The sequence below is a fragment of the Mucor mucedo genome (assembly GCF_025094135.1).
Source record: "Mucor mucedo strain NRRL 3635 chromosome Unknown EV154scaffold_60, whole genome shotgun sequence".
Lineage (NCBI taxonomy): Eukaryota > Fungi > Mucoromycota > Mucoromycetes > Mucorales > Mucoraceae > Mucor > Mucor mucedo.
The window spans coordinates 13855-29087 of NW_026252344.1; the positions used below are offsets into that span (position 1 = coordinate 13855).

General features: G+C 37.4%; 2 protein-coding genes across 2 annotated transcripts; both read left to right on the forward strand.

The window, feature by feature from the left end:
- Positions 1–533: 533 nt before the first annotated feature.
- EV154DRAFT_564685 (uncharacterized protein) lies at positions 534–6289 on the forward strand (the record flags this gene model as incomplete). The annotated part of the gene is made up of 7 exons (XM_051605854.1): positions 534–692; positions 2643–2795; positions 2857–4306; positions 5652–5876; positions 5954–6015; positions 6069–6147; positions 6201–6289. 7 exons carry the CDS (start codon positions 534–536, stop codon positions 6287–6289), a joined length of 2217 nt encoding a protein of 738 aa, XP_051456476.1.
- Positions 6290–12776: 6487 nt separating this feature from the next.
- On the forward strand, positions 12777–13782 carry EV154DRAFT_564689 (uncharacterized protein; the record flags this gene model as incomplete). Its single annotated transcript, XM_051605855.1, has 4 exons — positions 12777–12948; positions 13016–13503; positions 13563–13651; positions 13722–13782. 4 exons carry the CDS (start codon positions 12777–12779, stop codon positions 13780–13782), a joined length of 810 nt encoding a protein of 269 aa, XP_051456477.1.
- Positions 13783–15233: the final 1451 nt, after the last annotated feature.

Below are 15233 nucleotides of genomic sequence, written 5' to 3' on the forward strand. Positions count from 1 at the left end.
ATTTCTGCAATTGCGAAATAATTTCGTTCTAAGCTTTAAGTTGGAACTGCTATTGTAAGAATTGTAAAAAACTGTTGCTATAGTTTTCAAAGTTTTCAATAGGATTGCATTAGAACATGTGTCATGATTAGAAAGTTAAACAAAAAGGAAAAAAAATTTTTTTTTTTTCACCAGCCTTAACACCAAATTCGGACACTTAAATCAAACTGTCACTGAACCTATAAATTTAATACAGTTGGATTTGTGAACATGAAAGTTGAAATCAACTCTGCTACGTCATGTTATTATGGTTGCTGTAAAAATTCGGCTTAGTTGGGTTTAGTGTGCAATACTGCATCATATCCTATGCTAAATGTGTTTGTTGGTTGTACTATTAAATAAAAGTTTAAAGCATTTTAGTTGGAATTATTAGAGAAAAAAATGGTCAAGGGAAGAAAAGAGTAAAATCAAGGAGAAATGCTTTCACTAGTCTTTCAAGGACCTTAACTTTAAAGTGACTACTATCGACATTTTAGCCGAGCGAGCTTCGATCGATGCTCGCTCGAAGCTCGCTCGAACCCAAAAGAAGTGGCGCAAGCTCGAGTACAAAAACTCAGTTCGAGCTTCGTTCGAACTGGCGCAAGATCGGTGCAAGCACGAAAAGTACGAACACTAGTGTTGCCGTTAAAACCGTTCATGAAGTTCTCGCTGGTGTAATTTTGGAAACTTATTTTTTTAAATTGGATGATAAAAGGGATAGAGAGAGAAGGGGCTGCAAATAAAACTTTATTTTAGAAAAAGACATTATCGTGAATTCAGTAGTCCGTTTTGGGTTTTTTTTTCAAGTAACAGGAGGGTTTTCGGTACTGTCAGATTTTCATCCTTAATTTGTGAGAAATTCGAGAGTGATAATAGCGGATTAGGAATAAAATGAGAAATTTAACAAAATGAAATTATTAAACAAATAAAAAGTAGTATATATATACACATTATTTCTGACATTGATCACAGATGGGCTGATGACGGTTTTAGGTAGATTTATCCAGATAATACTCGGATGTAATGATCCCATATAGTAGAAAGGCTATAATGAGATGTCAAGAACAATAACAATAACATTCATTCTTAAACTGTGTATGTCTTGCAGCACAATATTCAGGGGAAAATGTAGTTCTTAATTGATATAACTGTGGCACCTCAATTTGGATGATGTAATCTTCATATGTTTTCATATCAATGTTATTATTTAAATGTATATCTTATACTTGTATGAAGGATGATATGAGATCAAGACTGTACATAAAGTAAATGATCAGTATTTAATATAACAGTATCAATAAGAATTATATTTAGGATTATCAAATGGAAGATTTAAGAAGTGTATATAGAGTCATATATGAAGTATATAGCCTCGATCACGACACCAACAAAAGTTTCTTGCACAATATCATCCCCGAATATTTTCCTTCTGCTACTTGTATCCATTGTCCACTAACCGAGGATACTCTACACCAATTCTTATATGATTGTCCCATAAAAAAATCTATTTGGCTCCAGTGTTTATCCACCTTCTTTCCAGACGTGCCCATCGAACCTGGTAAAATATTATCTATATCCCTTTCGCTTGACTATGGTAACTTTCAAAACAAAAAGTTAACAATTGTCACGTCGTTATCTTTAATGTCCATTATTGGCTGCATATTACTCGGGATCTGGAGATCTCATTGGAAACTTGTCTTTGACAATCAACCCTTCACAATTGCCACGGTGCTCCCACTCTGCTCTTCTATTGTATGGTAATTACACTTCCAATCGCTGTTCGATTAATAACGACGTAATTTCATTTACAAGCTACTTCGATCGCCTTTGTTGTCCTAATTGTAACTCGTTGACATTATTCTTCGTCACTTTGGAAAAAAAAAGCAAAAAGAAAAAGAAAAACAAATCATTTCCCCATTAAATCTTAATTCCTCTTTAGTCCCACCGGGACATTAACTAAAATTTTGAAAGACAGCTGCGCTGTCTTTCCCTACAAAAAAAGTGTATAGGGGGTGAAAGTGACGATAACTAAAATAACATGAATCCCGGGCTGTGGTTTTGTCACTAGTTGTTTCCTGCATATGACTAATTTAAAACTTATCGAACTTAAAAATCGTAAATTATTAAGTAAAAAAAAATAGATAGCACAACTACGCTGAAGCGTATTAAAAAACTGTCTTTCAAATCCCGCTGGCGCCGTCACGTTTTAGCGCAGCATTTTTTTATTCATAAAGCAAGGGTTGTTTTTGTTATTTTTATTTTCCTCTTTTTCCTTTTGTTTGTAAAGCCTAGTTTTAAAAATGACCGTGATTTTTCTGCTTGATGAGTAAGTATTTCTTATACATTTCAAAATGACAGTAATTACTGAATAATTCTAACTTTACATTGCTCAGATTATTGTTTCATTTGCGAATTGCTCTTTTCTTCGCGGTAACGCTCTTTGGCTTTTTCTTTGCTCTCCTTCAGGAAAATGTAGCTCCTTTTCTTCGTCTTCTTTGGCTACGCGTCAAAATAAAAAGAAGACCACCAACCATTCATCCTTTCTGGGAGCTACCAGAAAAATGTGTTCTTTTCGACGGGGTAATCATGCCCGTATCATGCCAAAAAAGCATGAATAACAACAGCAACAGCAACAGCAACAGCAACAGCAACAGCAACAGCAACAGCAACAGCAACAGCAACAGCAACAGCAACAGCAACAGCAACAGCAACAGCAACAGCAACAGCAACAGCAACAGCAACAGCAACAGCAAAAACAACAGCAAAAACATCGATTTGTCTGCTTTTGCTGGATCTGGCGAGAGTGTGGTCCATTATCCAAATGCCACTACCACTCAGGCTCAAAAAACCGTCCCTTGTTCTGTTCTTTGGTGTCCTTGTTGGGCAAACGGGCCTTGTCTAGGCCCCGGTACGGCGTCGACACCTGCTCGAAGTATTTCTTGTTTTGTCCGCCCCCGTGTTTCTGCCTCCTGGGTGTATGGCTGCGAAGCCATCGCCCAGGCATGGCTTTCTGAAAACAAGGTTGAAGTTTCTTCTGGTCCTGTTGTTTTCCCTTCGCCTCGTTTGGTATCTGTGGCTTCTTCTGCGGGCACCTCTGTGTCTTCCTTGGCCTCTGTGGGATCCTCTGCTGCGTCCTGTTTGACTTCTTTGGCCAGTGAGAGTCACTCTGTTGTTTCGTTTTCGTCCGTTTTGGCTTCGGTGTCGGCGTGCTCGTCCTCCTCTGCGCCTCTTTCGGCCTCTGTTGATCCTTCGTCGTCCTCCTCAGAGCCTCTCTTGAGCTCTGTAGGTCCTTCTGCGGGTCCTTGCACCCCTCTGTTGGAGTCTTTGGATTCTTCTGTTTCCCTCTCTGTGGCTCCCGTGGCCCCTGCGGTTACCGTAACCTCTGTGGGTACCTCTGTTGGGTCCTCTTCACCTTCTTTGGACTCTGAGGGTCAGTCAATAGATCCTTTGTTGCCTGGTTCGGCTTCGGTGTCTCCGTGTGCTCCTTCTTCCTCGCCTCTTTTGGCTCCTGAGGATCCTTCTGGATCCTCATCATTGTCTCTCTTTGGGTCGGTAGGTTCTTCTGTTGCTTCTTGCGTCCCTCCCTTGGACTCTTTGGGTTCTTCTGTTCCCCTCTCTGTGGCTACCGTGGCCTCTGTGGGAACCTCTGTTGGCTCCTCTTTGCCTTCTTTCGCTTCTGAGGGTCAATCGATAGATCCTTTGTTGCCTCTCTTGGGGTGTGTGGGTGATTCTGCTGTTCCTTGTTCGCCTCCCTTGGAGTCTGTGGGCTCTCCTGGCTCCCCTTCTGCGTCTCCCGTGGTCTCTGTTGATCCCTGTTTTCCCTCCTCTTCCCCTCTTTTGGCTTGTTCTGCGCCCTCCTCAATGCCTATTTCGGTGTCTGTAGGATCGTCTGTTGCTGCTAGCGCTCCTGCCTCTGACTCCGTGGGTTCCTCTGCTCTGTCGTCGTCGTCTCTCTCGGCGTCTGTGGCTCCATTTGTGGTTCCAATTGTGCCTGTGGTGCCCTCGTCTCGTGTTGCTCCTTTTTTGGCTTCCTTGTCGTCGTCCGTGGACGAACAGGAAAGTCTGCCCGATTTGGGCGAAAAGAGAAAAACAGCCCTGTCTTCGCCCTCCTCTTCCCCTGTGCCGACGCACACTTACGGTCTTGGTTGCGTCTCTGTCAGCGGTCTCCTTGTCCCTGCTGCCCGTGCTCCTCCTGGTCGGGTTATAGCGAAGCCTAAACCCTCGGCTGCTCAAAAGGCCAGAGAGGAGCAGGAGGAGCAGGACATCTTGGATTTCCTTGATGAAGACAGTAAGTCTTAATTTTTTATATTCTTTTTGATAGTTTTACTAACCATCTATTTTATATTTTGTAGAGGTGGCCGCGGACAGAGAACTTTTCTTTTCTTTTTTTCAAAAGAAATAAAGTTGTATATATTTTTTTTTACCTTTTCGAAAATCAGTTATGGAAGTGATTGAGAAATATATCACAGCGGCTTTTTTATATGAGTTTAATGGGGATTTAAAACCGGATAGCATTTACTGGGTAACACTCGTGGTTTTTTAATGCAACGTATTGCAACAGGGTAAGATAATCACGAACATAGCATTATCGCAATGTATATGCCTTATTTCAGTGATGAAGAAATACATCGTTTCTTGCCGGCCAGTTTCAGTTTTTTGTGATTTCGAGTTTGTGTCAGCGAAGGCTTTTGGTATACTTAAAACGAGGTCTCAGTTTGAAATACAGAAACACTTGTGGTAGCTAGTAGTGTTCGAATTTTTTGAGATTGCACCGATATTGCGCCAGTTGGAACGAAGCTCGGACAGAGTTTTTGTACTCGAGCGTGCGCCAGTTTTTTTTGGGTTCGAGTGATCTCGCTCGGCTAAAATGTCGATAGTAGTCACTTTAAAGGTAATGCTCTTGAGAGACAAGTGATGGCTTTTTCCTTTGACTTTACTCTTTTTTTCCCTTTGCCATTTTGTTCTATTTATGCTCAAACATTTCCGGTAAAGTGCTTTATCCTATAATTAAATTGTACAACCAACAAAGACATTCATCATAGATACGATACAATGTTGGACACTAAACCCAAATAAGCCAAATGTTTAATAAAATGACGTAGCAGAGTTGATTTCAACTTTCATGTTCACAAATCCAACTGTATTAAATTTATAGGTTCAGTGACAGTTTGATTTAAGTGTCCGAATTTGGTGTTAAGGCTGGTGAAAAAAAAAATTTTTTTTTTCCTTTTTGTTTAACTTTCTAATCATGACACATGTTCTAATGCAATCCTATTGAAAACTTTGAAAACTATAGCAACAGTTTTTTACAATTCTTACAATAGCAGTTCCAACTTAAAGCTTAGAACGAAATTATTTCGCAATTGCAGAAATGTAACGAAACAATAACATTCTCTGTTAAGAGAAAATTGTCAGTTATGGCGTACAAGCACAGGAAGTACAACTGTTACCAACAAACACTTCTCTATTATTAAATATTCTGTCAGGTTATTCATAGCTTTTGGAGTAAAAATAGATGCTGGTCATTGCATAATGATTGGAAATAACACAACAATCAGAACCATAGAAAACGTATATAAAGGGAAGTGTAAAGCTTATGTCTTTTTCGCATTATATTCTGAACTTAATTTCAGTAAACATGTATCGTAACCAATTAACTGGAAACTATGACCTATCAATCAGTGATATGAACTATCTTTTAAGTATTGAAAATAGCACTGGTGAGAATGATCTCTCTGTGACTACAGATCGTCAAGATGAGCAAGCTTTTTCTATTCCGGCTTTGTTATCCAATGTCAGCCAGCAATCTGATGATTTAGTTTTAATTCAATCCCGATACTTGAAAGGCGACGAGGCTAGTCTGTACAAGAAAAAAAAATCTGGAGCTTTTATCTAGTGTCCATTACTTCCCAACTCCTGTTGTATCAATTCCTAGCTGACGAAAGGATGCCAGCTACGTACATCAGTATGGCCACTCAATCAAAGTTAAAGATTCTAGTAACAAGACATTTTATATGTGCAATTGTGATTGTACCCATGGAAGTCATAAGAATTACGAGTACAAAGACTCGAATAACTCTGCAATTAGAAGACATTTAGTGGATGTTCATGGTCTTACAAAGACGACAGGTAATGAACTTTTTAAATTTTGCCTACTATTTAATACTTACATTAATATTTAGCTGCTTTAACTAAAGCATCTACAACAACATCAATTGTTTCATTCTTGTCCCCTATTCAAAAGCCTGTCGACAGATTCATTTTCCAGTAGAAACTCATCAATTTTATAATCCATCAAAGATTGCCGTTCAACGTAGTAGACAATAATGAATTTCAAGAGTTATTAAACACGTGCCAAAACGCAACAAACCCAACAACCGTAAGTCTCCCATCAGACAACACTGTAAAAACACTTATTTCGAAGAGATACCTGGAAGAAAAAATGATGATCAGACAAATTTTACAAAATCAACAGTCAATTTCTTTCTTTACCGACATATGGACATCTTCAAGTGGACAGGATTACATGGGTCTAGTTGCTCATTATGTTAATGCAAATTGGGAGCATAAGTCAGTTGTTATTGGGCTAGAAGCACCTAGTGAGGCACATACTGGCGAACATTTGGCTGCCTTTTTTTTTAGGGTTCTTGATGATTACGATATCCGGTCGAAGCTTGCATTCATTGTTTGTGATAACGGATCAAATAACTTAACGATGGGGGATTCTTTAGAACGAATATCATTGGAAACCGGAACCTTTTTTTTTTCAAGGAAAAAGAACATTCTACCATGTCTCCCTCATGTTATCAATTTATGTGCTCAGCAGCTTTTGAAAACAGCTTTTGGATCTACCGCCACAGTCAACACGGAAATGCGTCATGCCACCGAGGACGACGAAAGACAAGAAGATATTTAATATGGTATTAGCGGGGAATACGAACGCATGGATGTTGATGAGGATGGTGACTCTGAAGTGGATGAAGACCCAAATGACAGTGGGGTTAATTATGATAAGAATCTCATATCCAAGATGCGTCGTGGAATTTTTACGATCAGGTATTTGAATGTGATATATTTGTAGGGCTTACTGTGCGCTAATAACTTTTAAAATTAGAAAATCATCGAATCTCACTAGATCGTATAAGCACCAGCTCTCCACAATTTACAAGGGGGAAAGGTATCTTGTTTTGAAGTACGATACACGAACACGTTGGAGCAGCACATTTGAGATGATCGATCGGTGGTTGGAGGTAGAGAAGGCCTACAACTCGACATGTCTGTCAAACTCTTCGAAACTTGGAAAATATGCTTTAAACGACCAAGATGTTGCATACTAAAAGAGTGTAAGTCAGAAAAGTAAGTATATCCCCCCGGAATTATATTTTATCAGCTTATTAATATTCTATTACAGAGTAACAACAATTAGTGATTCAATTTTAATTTATAATGCATTGATGGAAATTATGGAGACATTTATAAGAAACCTGGACGACCCCGATAATCAACTTTATCAAAATAACACTACATTGCAAATGAACAAGAACAAGCTTCGATTTGGAATAAAAAATGCCTATAAAAAACTTGAAAAATACTACACCAAAACAGATGACAGTAACGTGTACTCGATTGCTACTGCCATGGATCCAAGATACAAATACCAGTATTGGAGGGACAATGATTGGCAAGAAGGCGGGTATTTTGAACAGGCTGTGAATGTGGTTACGGATGAGTGGACCGAAAACTACAAGTTCGAGACGTACATCACGATTCGCCATCCTACTCAAAATATGGATGACGATGAAAATTTTGGTTTTTTGGTTGGTAACCCTCTTCTGACAAGAAACGCTAGCAGCTCTGCTTTTATTGACGATTCAATTAGGTAAATCAAAGTTCATTGATGAACATAAAATTAAAAGAAAAACTGGTAATACTCTAGATCAAGGCAAAAAAGGAAGTTCGAAGAGGTTGCAGATGTTTTTGAATACTTGGTCAGTGACAGTATCAAGAAAACATCGGTATCCCAGTATGACTTGGACATTTTTGAGGACGATCTAGCAAGATATCTTGCTGAACCTATTCGAGTACGCAATCGAGGAGAGCAAAATGTCCCAATGACATACTGGAAGTATTCAGAAAGTATTTTGTTTGGGATGGAGATAAAATATAAATTAAGGTAACAAAAGAAAATACTGTTAGAACTATGTATATCTTTTATTTCGAGAAAATTTAGATTAGGGGATTCTACTAGCAAAAACTACAGGTATTTATACTAAATGATTAGATGGCTTTCGGATAATATATGTGACGCGTTAGAGGAATATGATATAACGTTATACGTAATGTCTGTTTAAATAAATATGTTATGAAGTAATTCTTGCCTTACAAAGTAAAGACAAAAGTACGTGAGGATCTAGATTCATCTCCGCAGGTGACATTACGTATATGCCAAAGAGAAAGTTTAGTGCGTGTAATATTCAGTAACCGAATATTCCGCCTATGGGATTGTACTATACTTTTATGGTATTATAATATTTTACTCGTCACAAGGCGAATCAACTTGTGCACAGACAACAACGGTTTTGATGATAACAAATGGGGCGAAGTGTGAGCCATGAATATTTATACATGATCATTCATTATTATGTAAATCACTATGGCGGACATACCAGCAGCTGTGAATTAAATGGAAACATAACTGCGATTTTTTTATTTGGTCGATATCCCCAGCCAATAAGATTCGAGCAAAAGATTGCTACAAATGATCATAATATCATAAAAAAACAAAAGTACTTCAAAAACATTTCTGGAACCGTCAATATGTAGTTTAGATGTTATAGAAACTATCTCGAAGTTAAAATTAGATGCAATATTGATCCGAATTTGATGGTTTACGGTATAAAAAATAATTTTTTGCGCCTGTGAAGCAAATGGTAACAAACTGCCATTTTTTTATTATTTTAAAAACCAGATTTATTTATTATTTTTCTTAAAAAAAAAAGAAGTTCTTTTTTCGGTTCTGTGATTCTTTTATTATCATTTTGCCCCAAGAAAATATGACCTTATACTATTCGACATGTGTTCCATAAAAAAAAAGAAAAGTAATGAAACGAATGGCAATTACAAAAACTTACAAAATGAAAAGGTTTCCTTTATTTGCTTGAAGATTATCGTTGAATACATAGTAGGGGGCAATAACGTAGAACTGGTTTCCATTGGGAGGAATCTCAATTAACCCAACTTGATGTTCAATGTCTGCCACATTGATGACCGCGAATGTTGCTTGTGCTGAGCCTGAACAAGCCTTGACAATTGGAACAGACTTGTCGTATCGAGCCAGGTTGTGGTGTTTTATTACTTCGACTAGCACCAAAAACTGTGGGATGTTATTCAAGTCAACATGCTTGAAAAAGAACTGAACAGCACCTACAAGCCAGCAGCGAAGGGAAACGTGGGAGTGGCTAAGGTAAAAATAGAAAGAGAAAAAGGAGTTAGAAGCTAACTCAATGAAAACAGGAATCGACTTACTTTTTATAGCTGGTGGTGAACATCACGTAATGGTTTCCCCAACTTATCTCGTTCCTTCGTCTTCGGTACATGCTGGAGGAGTAAACCTTCTTGTTTATCCAAGCACGAGAAGCAATGGCAATTTCAGAATCACCGAAAAAAGTAGCAGCATTAACACCACTAGATCTTCGGTAATATCTAGATAAGGCATCCTTTGCTCGGCTGCATCTGATACCTTCTACCATCTCAACATCCAGAGAGGCGTTACCACCAAACGGCGCCCATAGCTGCACATCATCCAGGCTATTAGGAAGATCCATGAAATCAATGTCACCTGGTCCGGCTGGTACGATCAAATCAATTTCCCTCGTAATATCGATAATGCCGTTGATGAAATTACGAATTGCAAATCTTTCAATGAGCATACTTGCATTTCTACGGCCCATTCTTCTTTATTTAATTAGTTTTGAGTATACACCAATCACTCTCTCCATGGATCTTGCAGAGTAACACCTCAAGGGACCTTGTTGCTTGATGATGTATGGAACGTGAATCAAGTAATGTTGGACAGGACGAAACACGCTCCGAGAGATGTTTTTTAGATTGACTTGCCCCAGAAGATACGTGTGCCAAGTCGCAAAGAAGCTGTCAAAGGTAATATATTTCTGTTAAATAACTGATATCCAAATACTTTAGTATACTGACTTACCCCGCCATTTCATTGATAAGATATGGTGTAAGATCCCATTGCAATGCAAGAGCACAGCCTTTGACCAAGCACAGGACGTTATTTTTGGCCGACCTGTTAGGCAGGTAGGGCACAACCAGTGTGGGAGCAATGTACAAAAGGAAGACCAACCAATCCACCGCACGTGTACCATCAATCTTTTCAAAAACATTGTCGAAGCTACCCTGGAAAGAAACGGGGACATGCTTTCTAGATGAAGTGATGCAATCCACAATAATATCCAAATTGTTTCTTGAGATGTAGAAAAGATGGTTGGCGATTGAGACGGTTTTATCTCGCTTTGTATAGTAGTACTTTTGATCTTTGGATATTTCTACTGTGATCAGATCGTATAAATGTTTGCCAATACCTCTGGCTATAAGATGGAGCTCATCCAACCCAAAAAATGAGGAACCGGAAAATGTCGATAGCTCACTGAAAACACTAGGTTGGTGAATGTTTTTTATCTATAGGAGGTACACTTTATTAGTCTCGATAAAACAAAAGGTCAAGCAATTATACTTACAGGATTTCCAGTTATGTAGTCTTGCAGTGGTCTCAATAGGGCAGAACTATTGTCGAAATACTTTCCATGAGACTTATTGTCTGGACTTCTCCCTTTCGATTCACAAAAACGACAACCGTATATACTAGTATGAGAACCGATGTGAGCCATATCCGTCACAGCTGGAATATCACCAGAGGCCAGCAACAAATATACTTTGGAGCGACAGATTTCGATATCACCACGTTTAACAACAAGCCCATGGGTTTCCAAATCCGTTAACTCGTCGATGATGGGCCGCAAGAATGAATCCAGATGAGTAGGTTTTTTAGGACCAGGTAAAATTGCTAGCTGTAACATATGCTCGTTTGTGTATCTAATGTCTAGTGTTTAGAAAGTTGTAACTTTTAAGACCAGTATAAGCTGTTACCTGATAGAAGGATCAAGATTGAATATCACAATGTGGATGATTGTAAAAGAATTTTGCCCTTCTTTTGGTTTACAAACCCATCCGTGTAAAGACCAATGGCGACATCGTCAGGATTGGAGAACAATCCTTTTCTTACCAGATCCTTGTAAATTTTCCCATCGAAAATATCACCCATTTGCATGTTACTTGATTCCCTGTTGGCTCTATAATTTAGAAGGTCTCTAGTGTGAGGATCAGCCAACATATTGCAAAGAAGATCACCGATAGACATCAATTTCATACTGGCGTTGGCGACCTTGATCAATTCAGTGCTAGTCTTATATCGCGTTTGGTCACAGTCGATACATTCGTCTTCTTCATCATCCAATCCATACAATCTAAAGCAGTTGAGACAGACATCATATTCGTGGCCATGAACACTGGATTTATCTTTGACTAAATCATCAAAAACCTCACCATAGCTAATTTTGGCTCCCGGTTCTGAATGAATCACCAATGTGATGTTAGAAAATTTAATGTATCAAGGCCATATGTTTATTTTTATTACCCATCATTATCTCAATGTGGTCCCGAATAACCGTATTAACAGAACTTCCAATGTCCCTGTAAGCAGCTCGGGCTATCTTTTGTTCCAGCATCATTTGGGAAAGATGAATGCTCATTAATTCAGCTTTTGTGAATGTGTTGGAGCCGATTCTACTGGCTTGCCTTCATTTTCTTCAAAGCTGCATACGCAATTGTAATTGATTTGGTCGTCAACATCCATGCCAACAGGGTTATAGACTAAAAATACCTTGTAAGTTATTTTTTAAATAAGGGGATAATGTAGTTATTTGTACCCTAATTACTGACGTCTCCATTATCAGCGAAATTATAATTGCTTTCTTGCATATCGGTATCTTCAGATGTTGTTGTTCTTATCTGAACGCTCTTATGGTTTTGGAGTTGACGGTAACTGTCAAAGATCATCGAACAGCTGTCACATTCAAAAACTTCACGAGGAAGTCTATCTCTTTGTCTGTTGGCATTTGACGAAGAAGAGGGAGGGAATAACATTTGAAAATTTTGATATTTGTGGAAGTGTGATTTATATTTGGAAAATGTAACCGGTGTAAGTAATGTATATATGTAATATGCTTTTTATATGCTCAATATCTTAAGTTTAAAATCGCTTTTTAATTTTTTTCCCTTTCATAGTGACATACGTCAATGATGCAAGTTTCCTGGAAGATGACGACAGGTGCGATATATTATTAGCTATGGTCTTCGACCTTAAGTATTAATTTCACTTTTGTTTCCGTCATTTAAATTTTTAAACGCCATGACATGACGACATGTCGTCCAAAAAAAAAAAAAAAGAAAAAAAAACAAACAAAAAAAAACAAACAAAAAAAAACAATAATAAAAAAAAAAAAAAAAAAAAAAATAAACAAAAAAACAAAAAAAATGACATAATTTAGATAAGCAGACAATTCAACTCCAAGTAACTAAAGGTGGGATAAAAGTATATTACATGTACTAGCATATCTTCTTTCAACTTTTTTATACCTTTTTATTCATTAAAAAAATTTATTTTAAACAAACATTTCCAAATGTCTAATATGAATATTGCACTCACCAATTCTTTTCGTAAAATTGAACTTGACGTTACCGAGATCAAACGAATGCTAGCTGCGCTGTCTGATCAGTTCAAAAATCAATTTGCATCAAACATCATCGATGAAGATGTAAATATGATACAAAAAAGTATCGTCGAACAAAGTGGTAAAGCATATCCTTCCCAGATTCTGATAATCGTGACTGAATCAGTTTTTTCTGTATATTTTTTTAGCTCTTGATCGAATCACCGAGTCGGTAAAAAGATCCCAAGTGATTGAATATCCTGATCAGCTTGGTAAACGAACGAATGACACAAATTCTGAAGAGTTTGAAGGAAAGAAGGTCTCGGATAGACTTAATGTACTGCTGCAACGTTTACACACAAAAGACTGGCAGTTATTTTGTAAGGATATTCCCGATGATCAACAAAAGCCACCTCTAGTCCCAACTTCACAACGTGATTTGGAGAGCAAACGAGTTCAGTTGAAGTCACTGGCACGTTCGTTGAAGCATGATTTAATTGACCTGGACCACCCTGACGTGTTAAAAAACTGGAAGGATATCCCGGCAAATGATAGGGATTTTTACATGTTACGCCTGGAAAAGCTAGCGAATGACAAGGGATTCCAAATATACCAGTGTAAGAGAATGTGGTGTGCCAAAAGCTTGTTAAGGGAGAGCTTTAAAAGTGACAACCAAACACACAGAAGAAGGGTAGCAGTAAAAAATTCGTTAGTGGTTTATTTCATCAATATCGTTAACAAGGTAAAAAAATGTAGAATCAACAAGATCCCGATAGTTCAGACTCTATCAATGAAGCTTTCGAAGATATGGGTCGCGATGAGTCCCCCATCATAGCAGACGTGCCGTAAGTTTTTTTTATTGTTTTTCATGCATGATATATGTATACTCATATGCGATGATTATTTTTTATACAGTTCTCCTCCACCAGAGGTAGCGAATGAACCTTCACGTAAAAGAACCAGAAGAAGATCATAGTCGTGTCTGGTCGACATGATTGGTCCATTCTGGTTTTTAGCTTCTTTATTAGTGTGTATTTTAGCGTTCTTTTAGCTTACAATTTTTTCTCTCTTTCTTTTACTTTTATTTATCTTTTAAAATAAATAGCCTTCAAATAACGATGGTAAGGGTATATAGCCCCTTCAAAATAACGGAAAGTGTGAACAAATATGTTGGAATTGGGTATGTTTGCAATGACTGAAGCAATGACATGTAATCTGTATAAAAAACTAAAGGGGGGTTTTTTTTTTAGAAAAAATTTAGCCTATTTTTTTTATTTTGATCAAAATGAAGTACGTTTGTATAATATAATCATATTCCATAGATAATGGTCCTCATCAATATACGGTTCTATCTTTACAGGTAAATAGCCTTTAAAAAATTACGTTTTATTCTTGCTGATATCATACTGCTTACATATAGACTATTTATTTTGTGTACCTTTCACTCAAACGACGACATTTTAGGAACATCACCGGTCAAATAATCATCGACATCAGAACTTAAGGCTGATAATAAAATACAGAATTAATTACAATATTACTATTTTCTAACAATACCTTTATAGAGTGTTAAGAGAGTCAAAGGTAAGCTAAAGTAACATCCAAGCATTATAATGGCATATCTTATTGCCATGTATACAACCTAAAACCTAAATAAAAAGGTTAAAGTTATATCAAACCCTCCTATACACCACTGAAATTTAAATAAACAATCCAATAAAACGTGCTTTACTGCCAATAATAACGATGAATAAGAAAATGTGAGCCTACCAAATATAAAAGAATGGGTCTAAAAAAAAGGTTAAGGGTTTGTCTGTTTAAAAAAATGGCAGCTGTGAACATTTTGTTATTATAGAATATCATAACTGCCACATTTACAAGCCAGGAAAATGGAAGCTGTGAATGATTTGTCTTCAACAAACTAAAATAGATGCTATTTTTTAAAACCAAAAAACAGCAGCAGTGAACCTCTTCGCTTCATTCAACTGTTAAAGGTGCCATTTTTGCCAGCCGAAAATATGGCAGCTGTGCCTCTTTTGTTACTATAGAATATCATATCTGCCACTTTTGCACGCCAGAAAAATGGCAGTTTTGTGAAATAAATGGCAGATAGCTGCCATTATTTCCGCCATAGTGAATGTGATGATTCTTTTATTATAATCTATGACATCCTCAACATATTTATCCAGATCTTGCTAAAATGGCACGCAAATTCCTCTCCCCGCCTGCTTCATCTACGTCTTGCGAAAGATTATTTAGTACTTGTAAGCATTTTCTTACACAACTAGATCTCAACTAACTGCCGAGAGTCTTAAAGAAAGCGTTCTTCTTCACCATTGGCTTAAAGACAATACTCACTAATACCTTTTTCTTTTTCTTTGTCTTTTTTTTATTATAATTTTTTTTTATTCTTTTTTTTTTTACATC